Genomic DNA, 18,134 nt, shown 5'->3' with positions numbered 1-18,134 from the left:
TCTCAGCAAATGGCATCAGTTTTTCATTGAAGTGTGGATGAGCCCCTCAGCTGAAAGAGTGGGTCAAAGGGATACCATGGGAACCGTGAGGAAGGATAAAGAGGTTTAGGATAGCCATCGTGGTAAGTGAAAGAATGAATCATTTAGGGAGAAGTAGAAGTATTGTCTTGCTGCAGGTAGCTAGATGACCTCCAAACCCCTAGTCCAAACCCCTCATTTTATAGATGAGGAAATTGAGGCCCAGAAGATTAAATAATTGGTCCAAGGTCATTTATAGGGTGTGTCAAAGATGGGATTTTAATCTCTTACTCCTGTGCTCTTTCTACTTTCTACTTTACTCCTTCCTGCTGTAATAATTACAATAACAGTAACAACAATAATAATAACAACATCCGGCTTTAAGATTTGGAAAATACTTTACATGCATAATTTCATTTGAACATCACAATGTGACAGGAATTCTAGGGATTATTGTTCCCATTCCACAGATGTAAAAACTAAGGCTTAGAAAGGTATAGTGATTCGTCTAAGATCAAACAGCTAATAAGTGTGGCAGCTGGGATTTAAATCCTAGCTCTAAAGTCAGTGTGCTTTCCCCCACACCACACTATTTGAACTAATTTTTCCTGTTTCAAGTTTTGCAGAGTTAGGAAGCAGCTGTTTATCACCTCCTAAGAGCTCCCCTAAACTATCTTCTCACTCCTTACCCTATTTCCTAACTTAACTCCTAACACTCCCATCACTTTTATTCCTCTTGGAATCCTCAACAATGTTACTCAGTCCATCTCTCCTGGTTTCCTTTTAAAATCAAGAAAACACCTCAAGTCCAGCAGGAAGAGATAGAAAGAGAAATTCCATTTCAAATAACTGTAGACAATATAAAATCTATCTGCCAAGACAAACCCAGGAACTATATGAACACAATTACAAACTTTTTACCCAAAGACAGATCTAAACAATTGGAAAAATATCAATGGCTCATAGGTAGGCTGAGCCAAAATGATAAAAATTACAATTCTACCTAAGTTAATTTACTTATTCAATGCCATACCAATCAAACTACCAAAAAACTATTTTGTAGAGAAAGAAAAAAATAACAAAATTCATCTGATGAACAAAAGATTAAGAATATCAAGGGACTCAATGAAAAAAAAATGTGACAAAAGTAGCCTAGCAGTACCAGATTTCAAACTGTATTACAAAGTAGTAATCATGAAAACAATCTGGTACTGGCTAAGAAATAGAGTGGTGGATCAGAGGAATAGATTAGGTATGTAATGCACAGTAGTAAATGACCACAGTAATCTACTATTTGATTAAACCCAAAGATCCAAGCCTTTGGGACAAGAACTCACTATTTGGCAAAAATTGCTGTGAAAAATGGAAAGCAGTTTGGCAGAAACTAGCTATAGATCAGCATCTCACACAATATACCAAAATAAGGTCCAAATATGTACATGATTTCGACACAGAGGGTGGTATTATAAGCAAATTACTGGAAATTATAGAAAATTATACCTGTAAGATCTATGGAAAAGGGTAGAACTAAACAAGAGATAAAAAGGATGACAGGAATTAAAATGGATAATTTTGTTTACATTAAGTTTAAAAAGTTTTTGCACAAACAAAACTAATGCAGTCAAGATTAGAAGGAAAGCAGGAAACTGGAGGGAATTTTTTACAGCAAGTTTCTTTAATAAAAGGCTCAGTTCTCAAACACATAGGGAACTGAATCAAATTCATAAAAAATATGAGCCAATCCCCAATTGATAAATAGTTAAAGGATATGAACAGGCAGTTTTCAGATACAGAAATCAAAGTTATCTATAATCATATGAAAATTGCTCTAATCACTATTGATTAGAGAAATGCAAATTAAAACAACTCTGAGGTACCACCTCACACCCACCAAATTGGCTAATATGACAGAAAAGGAAGATGATAAATGTTGGAGGGGATGTGGAAAAATTGGAATACCAATGCCCCATTGATGGAGTTGTGAACTGATCCAACCATTTTGGAGAGCAATTTGAAAGTATGTAGGAAGGGCTATCAAGCTTTGGTCCAGCAATACCACTACCAGGTATATGTCCCAAAGATATGAAAGAAAAAGTCAAAGGACTTATATGTATACAAATATTTATAGCAGCTCTTTCTGTAGTGGCAAAGAATTGGAAATTGAGGGGAGACCCATCAGTTGAGGAGTGGCTGAGTAAGTTGTGGTACATGAATGTAATAGAATACTATTATACTATGTGAAATAATGAACAGGATAGTTTCAGAAAAACCTGGGAAGATTTATATGAATTGATAAAAAGTGAAGTGGACAGAACCAGTAGAACATTGCACACACTATCAACAATATTGCATGACGATCAACTGTGAATGACTTAGTTTTTCTTATCAGTACAGTGATCCAAGACAATTCCAAAGGATTTATGATGAAAAATGCTATCTGCCTCCAGAAAGAGAACTGGTGGAGTCTAAGTGTAGATTGAAGCATATTTTTTCATTTTCTTTATTTTTCCTGCTTTTTTTTCAAAATGACTAATATGAAAATGTTTTACATGATTTCACATGTATAGTTGCTAATAGCTGGCCCTGTCAATGGATGGGGGAGGGGTCAGAGGAGGGAAGAGAACATTAGAACTCACATTTTTAAACAATGAATGTTAAAATAAATATTAAATTTGAAGAAAAAAACCTAAAAGAATACCTCACCACATATTTTTCACTATCTTCAATCCATTCTCACCACCCCCTACAAAAAAAAACCTATCAGGTTTAATTGGAGAGGGGGAGCTGGAGGGTCTTATTTACTATGAATAAGAAGATTTGGCTTGACATTCATAATTGGGTAGAAATGACTAGGGAGCTCTCCCTGATTTCTAGCCTGAATTCCAACTATTTGGATACTGCCCCCTACCTATTCATGATCCATTCCTGAAGCTAAAGCAGAGTCTAGAACTGTCTGTCCTTGCAGACTGCCCGATGGTTGGCTGGCTTCCCTCTCAGGCAGGAGAAAGGAAGCCAGAAGGATGGTGAGTTAATGGTGTTAAGTGGAAGGAAGGGAGGGAGGAAGGAGGGAGGGGGAAGGGGAGGCAGTTCACTGCTCAGTCCTTGGCCTTGTTAAAAAATTGACAGCACGTTTGAGTCATCCCTTCCTCTGTTTTTCAAACAGTGACCCTCATTCCTCCCCCACCCAAACTCCCCCTCATACTCTTTCTGAATTCTGGATAAACTGGGGTACCTGGCCTATGATATCCCAGCATTTAAGTCTCATCTGGATCAGAAGGCATCCTGGAACCACTTCCCCCTCCCCATACCACTCTGGCTTCTTTCCTAGCTATCAAAGGGGGGGAGGGGCATAATGGGGAAGAGTATATATCTGGAACACAGAAGCTAATGTGGTTTGTGGAGTCATCAGCCATCCAAATCTGCGTCATCACTAAGACACACACACACACACACACACACACACCATCATCATCATCCTCCTCCTTTTGTTCCTACTATCCCTATTCTTATAAGAAGTCTCAGCTTTACCTACTCTCAGTGATGCTTTCAGCACTCCCAAGTCCCAGAGTTCCCATTCCAAGATAGCCCCTTCCCCAGTCTCCCAGATCAGACCCTAAAGTAGGTTTGAGATAAAAGGTTTCCTATATTTCTTTCTCTCCTTTTGCGCTGAAGAGCTGATATGGACAAAGGATCCTGGGAGACTGAGGGCCAAAGTGGTGGGATCTCTGGGGAACCTTGTCAGGATGGATCCTTGGGGAACCTTGATCTTGTTCCATAATCTTCAGATCAGGAGGGTTCATTCTGACCTGGAGGAAGAGAGGATCTAGGGCTGCACTGGGTTTAAGGAAATGTTAGGGTTTCAAGACAGTCTTTAATGAGATAGGTGGTTTAAAACAAAAATAAAACAATTCTACCTCGCCTGAGCCCCAAGCAGGCAGAGTTGCTCATCTGAAAACAGACAATTGGAACCAGATCACCTGTCCTTCCCAACTTGGGCTGAGCCACAATCGGTGACCAGAGAGGAACTGCTGCAGTGGATGGATGAGGTAGATCCAGAAGGGCTAGGGTGTGGGGAGCAGGTTCAAGGACTCAGCCCTCCCCCAAAACAAACTTATTTCTCCTCTCTGTACAAGACCCGAGGTCACTGTTATTTAGAGTTGGTAGAAACCTTAGAGAATATCTAATTCAACCAGTTTCTAGGAACTGAGGCAAGTGTGTCTATTGTATGCAGAAAGAGATATGAAGATGATATAGAAAAACCCTTGCTTTCAAAGAGTTTACAATCTATTAGAGTGATGAGCCTATAAATTAATATCATCATACAAGGAAAACAATGTGATAAATGCAGAGAACTCCTGGTAGTGCCAGAAGAGATGAGGGAAAGAATACTTCAAGCTAGAGGGATCAGGGAAATTCACATAAATGAAGTAATGATTTTGAACTAGGGGATAGATTGAGATGAGGAATAGCTCGATCCATTTAAGATAAGGATGGGGTGTGGGCAGGAGGAGAACAAGCAACAGGGAGCAGTCCAGTTTGGATGGAAATGTACGTGGAAGGGAGTTGTATGAACTAAGGGTAGAACATCAGACTGGAGACAGAATGTGAATATCCTTGAATGTCAGGATAGGGCGTTTATAGACAATGGGAAGTCAATGAAGGTTTTTTAATCAGCATGACAGCAGCAAACATGATCAGAGCATTAATGATGCCCTTTATCCTTTATGAATTTGGAACCTTAAGAAAAAAGAGCAGGAGTTTTTAATCTTTATTTTGTCATGGACCTCTCTGGAAGTGTGGTGAAGTCTATAGCCCCTTTCTCAGAATAATTTTTTAAAAAAATTCATAATTGAAGGAAATACTAAATTTCCCTTAGTAAAAATAAAGATGTAATTTTTTTTCTCCATCCGAGTTTTGTGGACTCCAGAGTTAAGAGCTCATACGTTGGAGGTTAAAGTACTTGGCAAACTTTCAAGCGCTTAATGAATGCTGCCTGATAGTATTCGTACAGGTGAGGTGAAGAATCACAGAATATTAGGTCAGAAATCATCTAGTCCAATCTCCTTGTCGTCAAGATGAGGAAACTGAGATCTAGCCAGCTAGGAGAAATAACTGGCCCACAGTCTCATCGCAAATGAATTGCAGAGCAAAATACAAACTACAGAGAGGGTCTGAAAGCTGGCCAGGCTTTCGTAGATTCCTGGGGGAATGGGGCCCGGTGCTCTAATCAGCACCAAGGAACCTCCTACCCCACACCGTCTTCCACATCAGGAGTTGCTAGGAGGTGAGAATCAAAGGGGACACCATTCAAACCCCGCCTTCCTCTGTCGCTAAGCTGTCTTGGTGCGCATTGGGTTAGGAAGAGGGCTGCTAGCAGCCCCCCAATGCCAAAAATGTGCCAAAGGAAAACAGGAGGGGCCTCAGCAGTCGCTGGACTGCCAGGGAGGAGCGGAGGGAGCGAGGTGGCTGGTGCAATCTGTCTGAAAGCAATCGATGCCCTGGCCTGAGCTGGGGTGGTGAAGAGCATTAGTCTCGGAGAGTAGCTGAACCCGTCAGATCTTAGAAGGGAGGAGGAGGGGCGGGGCGGGGCGGGGCAGGACTGGAAGTGTCGAGTTAACTGTGATATTGAGGACTTTGTCTGGTATTTGCTCCCCATCTGGTACTAGGGAATTGCTGGGAGAAGTTACGTAAGGAACCCAGACATTCGACTGTCCTTGGGGTCAGAATTAAAAGTGTTCTGGGTGTGTGGGTGTGTGGGTGTGTGAGTGTTCTAGGGGAGAAGAAAGGTCTATGGGGCAGGGGGCGGACTGATTTGGAAGAGGGAGTGATGGCGTTAGGTGTCCTGGGAAAGCCAATTCCTTGATAACTTAATCCGGACTTTTCTCTGGTTCAGTCTGTCCAGCCCCCTTGACACCTGTCCCCGTCCGCTCTTTCTCTCCCTTCTTCCATCCCCTGTACCCAGTTAAAGACTGTAGATTTGGGGGGACGAGAGGAGGCTCTTTCTATCTTCCTTTCTCCATTCTGACCCATGCCAACTCCAGGAAAAGGTGCAAAGTGGGACCCCGGCCCCTTGTGGTTGAGGAACCAGGAGGAGGGCGGGGGGGCTGCGAGAGGCGGGGCGGACAGGCCGGGAGCTCCAGGCCCCCTCCCTCCGCCCCCCTGACGTCAGCCCCGGGGCTGCTGCTAGCTAGCTCACTCGGCTTTAGCCCTCCGGCCGGGAAACATGGGTCTGACCAGGCTGCTCTGTACTCTTCTGCTAACCGCCTGCTGCTGCCGTCGCTCGGCCGGTGAGTTTGCCAGGAGACCCCAGCGAAGCAGGGGACGGGATGGATTGAGGGCTTCAGGAGGGGCTTGCAATGTTTGGGGGGACGAGGATGGGGTCCTGGCATTTGGAGGTGCGTGAGCCCTTATCCCCCATCCCGGAGACACCAGACTCCTCATGCCGCCTGAAAGTGGTGCTTGCAACTGCCGCTTAACAGAGTTGCAGGCTTCTAAAGAGTCTCAGGATCGGGATCATGGTTGGGGGGTGGGGGTGGGAGTGGGACAGGCAATTGCTGAGTCGGAGAAAGGAGTGCTAGAGCGGGTCGGGAGCCTTTTACGACTGTAGTGCATCTCCCCCATATACTCGTCTTATGGGGGGATCCCTGGTGAAGGCGGCCAGTAGCGCTGCCTTTGCCCCTTCCCCCCCCCCAAATCCTGAATGAAATAACGGCCTCTTGTGAGGGAGGGCGGTTTTCCTAGCTGGGATGGGGGAGAGCCCCAAGAGCCAAAGCCCCTCCTCCTGTGTTTTTTTTTTTAAGCCCGGGCAGAGGGCCAAGTTGGAGGTGAGGTGGGGAGGGGGATGGGCGGTGGGGACTCCCCTTCCACTCTGGGCGTTGGCAGGACTACCAGCCGAGAGGAGGAGGGTATCCGAAGCCTCCTGCCTAGCCTAGGGGAGGAAGGACAGGAGGGCTCAGGTACTGAAGCCAAGGCAAGCCTCCCCAGAGACCGAGGAAGTCCAGGCTCCTAGACCCAGAGCAGCCTTGCTTCCATACTCTTCATCCCTGAGCAGGGAGCTGGGCACACCGGGGTCCCCTCTGCCCTTGTATGGCCCGGAACGGAGCTACAGATGTTTCTTTTGGCTTTGGCTCCCCAGGGCCCTGCCCCAGTCAGGGTGGGGGGTGGAGGATGAAGGGGCAGTACCCAGTTCTCTGGCCCTGTTCCCAGTGCAGTCCCAGGGGTCTCTGGCGCCGCCTCCCAGACTAGGTTTATTTCTGCGGAAAGAGCTAAAATGGGCTTCTGAGCTTTGAAGTGTGTTCAACTGACCTAAGCCAACTGACTTACAAGAAAAGAAACTGAGGCACATCAGCTGGGCTCCTACCTCTCTTTAATGATGGGGCAACTCTTCAGGCTCTACACCTTTTGCCTGGTTCCCTCCCACCACCGTGGTCATGGTCTGGAGTGTTAGGATTCAGACCCAGACTTCCCTAAGTACAGCCCAGGCCACAGGACTGGTGACATCACCAGCCTGAAGGGGATGGCAGTGCAGGCTCCAACAACTGGCACCAGTGACATCATCCTGGAAAGGGGCCGGAAGAGGGATGGGGGTGTATAATCCTGGGGTTCTCTGCCCCACCAGCTCATTGCTCCTGACTCTGCCTAGGCTGCTACGGGGTGACAAATGAAGGAAGCAAGAGGGGATGCCCCATATGGAGTGATGTGCTCCAGGCCCAGGGCATGTCCCTGGTAAAGGAAGAGACCACAGACCATTTGGGGAGAGGGCACATGGGCCTAGCACCTTCTCTGTACCTCTGGGAGGGTGGCACACAAGGAATAGCTGAATGTGCTGCCCCTATCCTCCCCAACCAGACAAATGCCTGACATTCCCATAGCCTGAGCTCACCCAGAAGTTGAAGGGAGGGCTTCCTCTTGGCCCCAAGCCAGGGCTGCCCCTTTTCTTTTCCCTGCCATCTGGTTCCTGGAGATGTCTAGCTTCATCTCCAGGGCTCCACCTTTATTAGGCAGGTGCCTCTAGGACCCAAATATCCCTGACTGCAGTCTGAATAGTAGTAGTAGTAGTAGTAGTAGTGGGAAGTGAAGTAGTGGTACCCTGGGATGGGAGGAAACCCAACCAAGAGAGGGAAGAAGTTGAGAGAAGACCCCTTCTCTCAAGGAGGCAAGAGAACAGCTGTTAGGGAACAAGGTGGGGGTGGGGGGAGAGGCTGATGGGAAAACAGCTGGAGCTGGGAACAGCTGCTTGGGTAGGGGCTCCTAATAACAATTCTCCCCCTCCCTTTGCACACATATCCATGTTCACCATCCCACTCTAGGAGTGCCTGGTGAAGTGGAGCCCAAACCAGAAATACTAGAGTTTCAAGTGGGAGACAACGCCCATCTTAACTGTGACAGCTCCCTGCCCATTGACAACCTCAGCCATGTCGACTGGTTCTTTGTGAGTGCATAGATTCTTGGGGGTAAAAAGGGTGAGGGGAAGAAGCATGGGTAATACCACTGTCCCTTGGGAGGAGGTGATATTTCTACTCCCAAGGTGTCTTTGTGTTCCTCACATTGCCCCATTCATTCTTCCCTCCATCCCTTAGAAACACAAGGATCAACGCATTCACATCTTCCAAGTGCGCCGGGGTCAGGGCCAGCCTGATCCTGGTGAATACCAACACCGACTCACCCTCCTGGATGGGGCCAACCTATCTCTGGAACATGTTACCCCCCAAAGATGAGCGTATCTTCATCTGCCAGATCAAAGGCCTTGCCTCCCAAACCCAGGAGAAATATATCCAGCTCCAAATTTATAGTGAGTGCTTCTATCCATTCTTAACAGCATATTCTGCCCCTCTTGCCCAATGACAACTGTCTTGGGTTCCCATGCACTGTCTTTTCTCTCCTGTATGTCTGTGTGGATCTTCTGTTCTCTTCCCACTTCTACATGCCTGTCTATTGTCCCTCACTCTCTTCTCTGGTCAATCTTACAGAAGCCCCCCAAGGAGCCCACAATCCAAACCAGTGCTTCTGGTATCTCTGTGATCAGCAAAGTCCCTCAGGAGGTAAGGAATGCATAGGCATAGACAAAGTAGGAACTGGTGAGACAGGATTCAGTGGGTAAGGTCCCAAGAATACTCAGGTTTGGTATCTTTCTTCCCAGGTTGCCACCTGCAATGGGGAGGATGGATACCCAATACCTCATGTCACCTGGTATAAAAACCGGAGGCCCCTGAAAGAAGACAAGAATCGTGAGTAACCAACATGTCCTTTGCCCACCTGGCCACTGCCCACCTATGAAGAGACCCTTTGCGGTGCCAGGGTCTATTCCCATTTCTCTTATCTTCCTTGGAGGGAATATTGCCCATTCTACAACCATAACAGTTGTCATGATGTGGATATCAGATTGCATTGTACAAGACTTTCTAAGAGGCAGAGAATAGCACTAGCTTCCCAGTGTCCCGTAGTCAGGGACAGAGGTAGACACTGGCAGTGTGGCTTATTTAGGTGAGAAGGGGAGAAATGAATAAATGCTTGAGGCTGTACCCTTCTCTCCCCTTACCCACCCTTTTCAGGGATCAGAATTACGGAAGTACGAACCAAAGAGTCAAGTGGGCTTTACACCATGAGAAGCACTCTCTGGGCACAGCTGGATAAAGAGGATAAGGACGCCCTCTTTTACTGTGAGCTCAGCTACCGGCTTCCTGGGGGTGACCACATGAAAGAATCCAAGGAAGTCAATGTCACTGTCTACTGTGAGTCCTGTTCCTGCCCTTAAATGGGTCATTCTCCATTTGTGCTCGCAATGGGGCAGGATTATGTCAGAGCCAGGTAGCTGTTATTTCTTCTTCCCCTTTCCCCAGTCCAGCACCCCCTCCCCACCTTCTCCCATTGTATAGGAAGCTAGTGCTAACACTTTTACCTACATCCACTATCCCCCTTCCAGAGGTGGGTGGTCAGGGTGCCTGAAGCTGATTGCCATCCACCATCCTCCTCCCAGAGGAGGTGAAGCTGATTGCCACCCCTTTGTGTCCATCTAGACCCAATGGAGAAGGTGTGGCTAGAGGTGACACCAAACAGGCTGCTGAAGGAAGGAGACAAGGTCGAGCTTAAGTGCTTATCAGATGGCAACCCTCCACCACACTTCACAATCCGAAAGCAGGTGAAGAGGGCATGGTGGCCTGGACAAGACACCAGGCAATCTGGGTCAGGTTGGAGAATCATGGTAGAAAGCTAGTGTTTTCTTACATCAGGCTGTCTCCCTCTTTACCCTCCACCTGCCCTACTCTACTTGCTAGGATCCTACCAGTCTCAGCTGGCTTGAGGTAAAAAACATAAGTGATGGGGTCCTGATCCTGGAGCAAGCACAGAGGCATCACAGTGGACTGTATGAGTGCTTGGGTCTGGACTTTGAAACTGGAGTAGAGACAACTGACCAGCAGCAACTCTTGGTGAACTGTAAGAGGGCCTGATGCCCAAGGGGAAAGGGAGGTCATTGGGACGTGAAACCCTAAGCATGGTGATGGAAGCCAGCAAGGCTTCTTTGAGGTATGGACGGTTGAACTACACATATCCCAATGCTATTGGCTATGCCCCCAGATGTGTCCAACGTCCAGGTGCAACCCAAGGCTCCAGTGATGTCAGAGGGCAGCAGCCTGAAACTTAACTGTTCTGCAGAGAGCTCCCAACCTTTGGTATTCCACTGGAAGAGAGAAAAGGTATCCAAGCAGGATAGGGAGGTCTGGGGTGGGACAAGGTGAAAAAAGGCAAGCACACTAACTTCCACTCTCCCTGAACTTTCTCATCTAGACTGAGGAGATGTTGAAGAATGGATCTGTACTGCATTTGACCAACTTGACTAGGGAGGCAGGAGGAGGCTACCTTTGCGTGGCATCTGCACCCAAAGTGCCTGGCCTGAAACATACACAGCTGGTCAATGTTACCATTAATGGTGAGGTCCTTTTGGGGTAGAGATAAACTCACTTTCATGCTTTGTTGTTTTATTGGGTCTTTTCTCAGCTGATATTTTGATACCTATCTGCATTCCCACTGAAATGTGAATTCCCAATGGACAGGAACCCCTAACCCTGCCCAGTTAGAAAGGGACCAAGGCTAGGAAAATTTGCCCCAGTAAAGCATGCAAAGACATCCTAAGACACCTGGCTCTACTCCACCCTTCTACTGTCTCCTAGGGTCCCCATGGGTGATGGCAAAGGAAGCACACATGTGGGTAAGAGAGAATGAAGTGGTGAACCTGACATGTGAGGTCTCAGGACAACCCAGGCCCACCATCTCCTGGAGTGTCAATGGAACGGTGAGAGGGGGTTTCTACCCTTACCCCCAATAGGTTCTTCCTCCCCACTGAATACCCACACCCTAGCCACTGCTACCCAAGACCTGAGATTCTCCTTCACCCTCCCCACTCCTTGACCCATTGTCCATCTGCTGAGCAGGAACCATTTCTTGGACAGGTCCATGAACATGAAAAGGATTTTCAGACTATCCTGAGTACTTTGAAAGTGCAAGTGATTCCAGAACTGCTAAAGAAGGGTGCTGTGTGCCAGGCATCCAATTCCCTGGGAAGCAACAAGACTACTATCTTTCTGGAGCTGGGTAAGGTCTTCTGCTCTGCTTGGTACATGAGAGGAAGCAAGAAAAAAGCAAGCCCTGATGAAGCATTACTTCTTCCACTATTTCTAACCTACTTCTCTGCCTTCCAGTCAACTTAACCACTCTCACCATCACGACCACTGGGAACACTACCGGCAGCCAGAGCACCACCACCACCACCACCACCAGTCCTTCTTCTGCCAAAGCCAACAGCACCTCCACAGGTAAGTAGGGCCCAACTGGTAGATTAAGAAAGGGTAGGGCAGGGCAGAGAAGTGCTCATTCACTCACCTTACTCACTCCCCTCTTCCTTCCTGTGCCCACCCCAGGAGACCCAGTCAAGAAAGGTGAGTATTGCCTGACTTCCTCCCCTGCTTCTGCTGTGTGAATTGCAAACCTGGGCTGAGAGGGAAGGAGACAAGAGGAGAGGGGGAAAATGAGTCACAGACAGCAAATGGATATGTCTTTGGGTAGCAGGAACAAAGCAGGAGAGCAAGGGAGTGGTCATCGTGGCAGTCATCGTCTGTATCCTGTTGCTGGCTGTGTTGGGGGCTGTCCTTTATTTCCTCTATAAGAAGGGCAAGATGCCTTGTGGGCGATCAGGCAAACAGGAAATGTAAGAATAATGCTCCCTCATGCCAGCCTGCTTGCTGCCAAGGGTTGGCCCTGCCTGCTCCTGTGCTGAAGGGGAGATGTGGGGGATGGGGAGACAATACATGCTTGATTGCCCACCACCCCAGCTTCCATTTATCACACCTCCCAATCCCATTTCCCTCTGAACTATTCCCGGACCAGGGTCCACCTCACCTCACCTCCAGTGTTCCCCATAAGACCCAGTATTTCAGCCCTTGCCCCCTCGTGCCCCACATTGTCCACCTCTCCCTCCCTCCCCCTAGCACACTGCCCCTGGCTCGTAAGAACGAAATTGTAGTTGAAGTTAAGTCAGATAAGCTCCCAGAAGAGATGGGCCTCCTGCAGGGAAGCAACGGTGACAAGAGGGCGCCAAGAGACCAGGTAGGAGGCAGCTTCCCTGGCTAATGCCTATCCTGGCTCTTTCTCACTAGGGACGTGGGACAGGGCCCAACTGGTTCCCTCTCAACCCAGATATGTACTCTCCCTGCTCTTTGTCTTCCTTTTGAGAGATGGAGGGGGTCATGGAACAGGGGCAAACCTGATTCAGTCTTTTTGATACTATTTACAGGTATCAGGCTGAGGCTAGGGGTGAGGAGGGTTGAGGTTTTTTTTGTTTGTTTTTTGAAGAGAAGGCAGCTAGTAACAGAAACAAAGATCTGAATTCGGAAGATAGCAGAGGCCTTCTCTCATAGCCGTTTGTTGTAGTAGGTCATTAGGTGGGAAATAGAAGTTGTTTTATTTTTTATAAAATTTACAACACAAGGGGCATTTTTTACCAAGCTCAAACATGGGGACCCAATTGGTAGCCCTTTTTTTCCTTTCCCCCCATTCTTCCTCACCTCTGCTGCTTGTTAGGGGCTGCATCTGGTTCACCAGCTTCTGCATCACCCTCTCCTCCCTACCCAGTGCTGCTTCTTGCCCCCGGGCCACTATTCCTAAGTCCTCCTCTCATTTCTATTCTCCACCCACTTTCAGGGAGAGAAATACATCGATCTAAGGCACTAGCCCAAAGAAAATCCTGCCATGCTTCCTCCTCCCCTATGTGGGACAGCTTCTGCTTTTTTCACCCCTTCACCATCACCTGGGATGACCTTGGATAGATGGAAATGGCTCTCCTATGGCCTGGCTCATCTGCAGAACCCATTGTACAAGCCAAGGGAATGGGAAGAAGCCAAGTTCTATCATCTTGTCAAGTTTGCCTGGCCTTGGGAATGGGGATATCATCTCCTCTCTAAGGGGACTGAGTGGAGTTCATACCCCAAGCAGAGGTCTTAGGGTCCCAGGAGATCCTTTGTTTGATGCAGGATGTTGTAGCTTCCCAGCTCTCACATTTGTGGAGGTCTTAGAACTATGTTCTCCTCTCAATAGCTGAAGTGAGTGGTCCCATTTTTACTGGCCTCTTGGCTAGCTGAAGCTTTTCAGGTAGCCTTGATACCTAACACAGTGGTATCAATTTGTGGGAGTCATTGTGCCCTTAAACCAAAATCCCTGTCACACTATGTTGCTCATACCAGCTCTGGAGAGAGCAATCTCTGAAAGCCACTGACAACAGTGTTGTTGCTCAAACTGTCCCCTCCCCACTTTGGAGTTTCTCATGGCTTCCTATGGAAAGGCAGAGAGGGATGATATGTCCTTCATTCTCCACTCAGAAAAGTGAAGAGGAAACTACTGATCCACTGTCAGTAGGATGTAAGCTTTCAAGTGTCTTGTCACAGTGACTAACTTTGGTGGGAGGAAGCAGAAGAGTTTTTCTCTGTGAAACTAAATGGCTCAGAGTCAGGGATTTAACCTATGGGCTTGTTAGCACCATACTGTCAGTTGAGAAGCACACATCCGAGGATATGGACTCAACAAAGGTGAATGGTACTTTGAAATTGGAAATGGGATCTGGCCAAAGCTTTGATTTTATTTATATATATATATATTTCTGTTGGAATGTGTGTAAATTTACAAGTTTGTTGCAGGATATATATATATATGTGAAAAATAAAGTTGAACTATCCCCAAAATTATTCTGCTTCTAATCCCTTATTTAATTCTAGCACACAAGAACCAGGGGCTTCTAGGGTTGGGAAAGGGCCAAAAAGTTCATATATCAGATGCTTTGTAGCCTGCTGGAAGAGAACTTGGGCAGACCTCTTTTTCCAAGCAAGTGGCATGGTGATCTACCAAAGGAAACACAGAAATCATTTCTCACTGGGAAGCCTCTGTGCTTAAAATAGGAAGGTGTGGTGTGTTGGGAGACCACCAGTAGCCCTGCCAGCCTCTCCCCCGCAATACCCTCCTTCCTCCCCTTCTGACCACTTAGAGTTTCCCTCAAATATTGCAGTATTAACTTAACGTGTCAAAAGAGCTGGCCCAGACGCTTGGTAACCTGTTTGCCTCCTGTACCTCCAAAGTGCCTGGACAGCAAATCTGCTACAACAAAAGGAACTTTATTTAAAAATAATTTTTTTTACAGACATGGGTGCATGGAAAAGCTCTTCAGTTGGCTATGTATGGGAATGAAAAATAATTAATAAATAACATTAGTATAACAGACCTCTAAACATTAACAATGCACTGGCAAACAAAGTGGACTTAACCCAAAATGAATCTTAAAGCTCTAATTATTCTCTGCAAGAATATTTACCTTCTGTTTCTTTACAGGTGAGAAGTGATTAAATACTGCTAATATAAACTTTATATTAAGGACACATACTTTTTAAAATAGTCCATGAAAATCTTGTCTGAGTTTTTTTAAGCACTGATATACAAACTGGGATTCTTCATTCTGAAGAGAGAAAGTTACTGGTTCCTCTCTCCAGCCCCATCCATATAAAGAATTTTGAAATGAGAAATAAGTATGAATGAAAAAAAAATAACCTTTCTATCTCCCAATCTTTTTGTTAGTTACAAGTAGGGAGAAAATGAAGGAAACAAAATAGATAAAATACCATCAAGTATAGAAAAACTATTTTCTTTGCTTGAAACCAAAACTTAGGTTGAGGATACTTAGCCACTGAGGCTCTCTGAGGGGCAAGGAGAGGAAGTGATTGTGGCTCCCTCAGAGTTGTCTCCCTGGGGAACAGGAAAGCCCTGTGGAGGCACTAACTATTTCATGTCTAGTTTGAAGCCTTCACCTAGGGAGAAGAGCAAGGTGTCAGGAAAGGCAGGAGGCTCATAATTATACATGGGATACCTGAAAACCACTCTGGTCACATGAAAATTTCTACCCATCTTTCTTCTCCAGCTAACACCTCCACTGTAACTAAATGACTTGAATCATCCCAGTGATCCTGGGACAATGCTTCCTCTTCCAACTAAATGCTGTGACAGGGACAAAAGGGCAACATGTCTCCAACTATATATAAGCACTCCCTTCCCTGGCGACTTTCTTCTCTCTAGGGATTAACGGTACTGGGTGGGATAGGGCTGGGGGAAGACTCTAGGATCTCTAAGTTCTTAATATGTAACCAGGGATTTGGTGCTCCCATAGAAAGGCACAAGACATTTGGCTTTTTTCAGTGTGTGAGAAATGAATAACTTAAAATAAAGAAAAAATATCTTTCGGTTAAAGTCTTTATAAGAGAGCCAGGTCATCACAGAACCAGAGTGGGAGTAGTAATCACAGCTGCCACTTGCTCCTCTTTCCATGACTTTAAGTAGAAGGCTGGGGTTTTCCTTCAAGGGTAAGATTATCAACTACTTCGGCTCATGTAAAAAGTTAGAAAGGCCTCTCTGCTGGCTGGCAGTGTATCTGCAGGCTTTTCCACTGAGGCAGCGGAACAAAGGAGGGGCTGTCCACAGGAGAGAGGGCATCTGTTCTATAGCCAAACACAGCAGCCCCAACCCCAAAGATTCCATCCAGCCCCTGGTATGCTGGCCACACAACAGGGTCAGAGGTGGACCAGCAGGAGGGAACCAACACATGTGATACTTTAACATATGTGAAACGATAAGATGTAAGCCAGAACAGAGGGCACACAGTTGGCCTCACTCTGTTCAAGAAAGGTCCAAAGGGCTTACAGGCAGCAATGCTCACTCCTGTGAGCAGTGCTTCCCTCTGACTTCCAAATCTCTTTCTGAGGGTGACAGAATGAGATGAGTTTGCTGTGGAGTGACTCTTTGCATTTCTTCCTGGGCTTGTCCAAGAACATGGGCCCAGTCAGAAATGGGTTAAGTTGTGCAGATGCCAAATCAGTAAGCAGGAGTCCTAAGTTTGGCTAGGCACAAGCAGGCGGAGTGGTTAGACACAATTTTTTTTCAAGTACACTACCGAGGGGTAGGGACAAAAGGCCTCTAAACAACTATCTCTGCAGTAGCTGGCTCGCAGCATGACATTTCCCTTCTGATTTCCATTGGTTCCTCCTACACAGCACAACACTTTCACCTCTCCTCCCTTCTGCCTCGTTTTATGCCAATCACTGGGACAAAAGGCACTGGGGAGTTTCCTCAATATTTTACCCAGAGTACAGCCAGGCTTTGTACACTAGTAGATAGGGTGCAATCCATCTGATCAAATGTATCACTCTTCCTAAAACCATGAGCCTAAAATGAATGGTATCCTCATAGTTAACACATTGTCTTCTCTGTATACATAAAATGACCAGCAGTTCATTAGTTAACTGAGTTTGCCAATTCCCCCCAGAAAGACTACATGGAATTAGTAAGAACAAAAGAAGCAGGGAAGCAAAATAATGAGGAAAAGTTTTAAGTTCATAAAATGGGGCTGAAGATGTATTTTCCTAAGAGAGGCTTAATGAGAAAAGTTTCCAAACTTTCCATCAAATTCATGTTCCTGTAATTGTCAAAACTTTAAGACATTTAAATGCTATCATAAAGTGGTTTCTATTACACTTAAATTAGTTGACCTGAGAATGTATAGTCATATACCTTCCTCTCCCCTCAAACCTGAGACAGGTTGAAGAAAGAACTGGAAAAACTCAGAGGAACTGTGAAATGGCAAAGGCCTGTGTAGACAGGAGGAGGACGGGAAAGATCTCAGAAGGCTGATCAGAAACCACACCTCACACTTTCTTTGCTGACCCCTTCATATGGACCTCTCTGCTTGCATCAAAGCAATAAAGAAGCAAATTGAATGAGGACACAGGTATGAAATTCCTCTACACCTCAGGGATAGAAACTGATTATATTAAACTGTATGTTGGAAGGAGATCTATACATGTCATATTCAAAGAAGTAGTACACAAATATTTTAGGTTCAGCCAGACGTTAAAATAACTATCTAAAGTCAAACCCATGGCACAGTGGTCTTATGTGAATTGTGTTATTAAACCAACTTTTGGCCTCTAAAGGAAGTTATCAGAGAAGCTTGACACTTCAGAAACCAATCAACAAGCATTATTAAATACCTACACTGTGCTTGGCATTAGGGATACACAGATGAGAGTAACTGATTAAGTTAGAGAAATTTTACTAACAGATCCCCTAGGGGAAATCAGCCAATTCAATAAGATATCAAGACATAAAGAATACCCTGGAGAAAACAAACCTAAAGGAGACTAGAGAAGAGCATGGATCTGACAAACAGATTACAATAATTATCAAAGACGACTTGCAGTAAAAAAGATTTTAAAAGATCCCAGGAAATGTATGATCAGAAAAGATGAGTAGACCATCATGTAGAAAAAGTGAACGATAATAGATGGAGAGTCTGAGTGTCACAACGATACATACAAACTATTATTAAGAGGACCTCCAGTAGACTGAGTAGATATTCTTTTTTTTTCTTTTTTTCTTTTTTAAAATTTTTATAGGGTTAAGTAACTTGCCCAGGGTCACACAGCTAGTAAGTGTCAAGTGTTTGGTCTGAGGCCGCATTTGAACTCAGGTCCTCTTGACTTCAGGGCCAGTGCTTTATACACTGCACTACCTGCTGTCCCCTGAGTAGATAT

At 45.9% G+C, this 18,134-nt stretch overlaps 1 protein-coding gene across 1 annotated transcript; it reads left to right on the top strand.

Moving 5' to 3' along the window:
- The first annotated feature begins 6,209 nt into the window (after window positions 1-6,209).
- MCAM (melanoma cell adhesion molecule) lies at window positions 6,210-14,249 on the top strand. The gene is given in 17 exon segments (XM_020984832.1): window positions 6,210-6,305; window positions 8,328-8,449; window positions 8,598-8,729; window positions 8,731-8,808; window positions 8,988-9,059; window positions 9,158-9,245; window positions 9,570-9,749; window positions 10,035-10,156; window positions 10,293-10,452; window positions 10,594-10,712; window positions 10,804-10,945; window positions 11,187-11,308; window positions 11,466-11,607; window positions 11,715-11,828; window positions 12,082-12,220; window positions 12,501-12,618; window positions 13,213-14,249. Coding segments are annotated over 17 exon segments (1,944 nt in total). The 5' UTR covers window positions 6,210-6,241; the 3' UTR covers window positions 13,243-14,249.
- The last annotated feature ends 3,885 nt before the right edge of the window (window positions 14,250-18,134 follow it).

This window comes from Phascolarctos cinereus, unplaced genomic scaffold, assembly GCF_003287225.1.
Source record: "Phascolarctos cinereus isolate Bilbo 61053 unplaced genomic scaffold, phaCin_HiC Scaffold_726;HRSCAF=1367, whole genome shotgun sequence".
Taxonomy (NCBI): domain Eukaryota; kingdom Metazoa; phylum Chordata; class Mammalia; order Diprotodontia; family Phascolarctidae; genus Phascolarctos; species Phascolarctos cinereus.
This window is presented reverse-complemented; position numbering and strand designations above follow the sequence as displayed.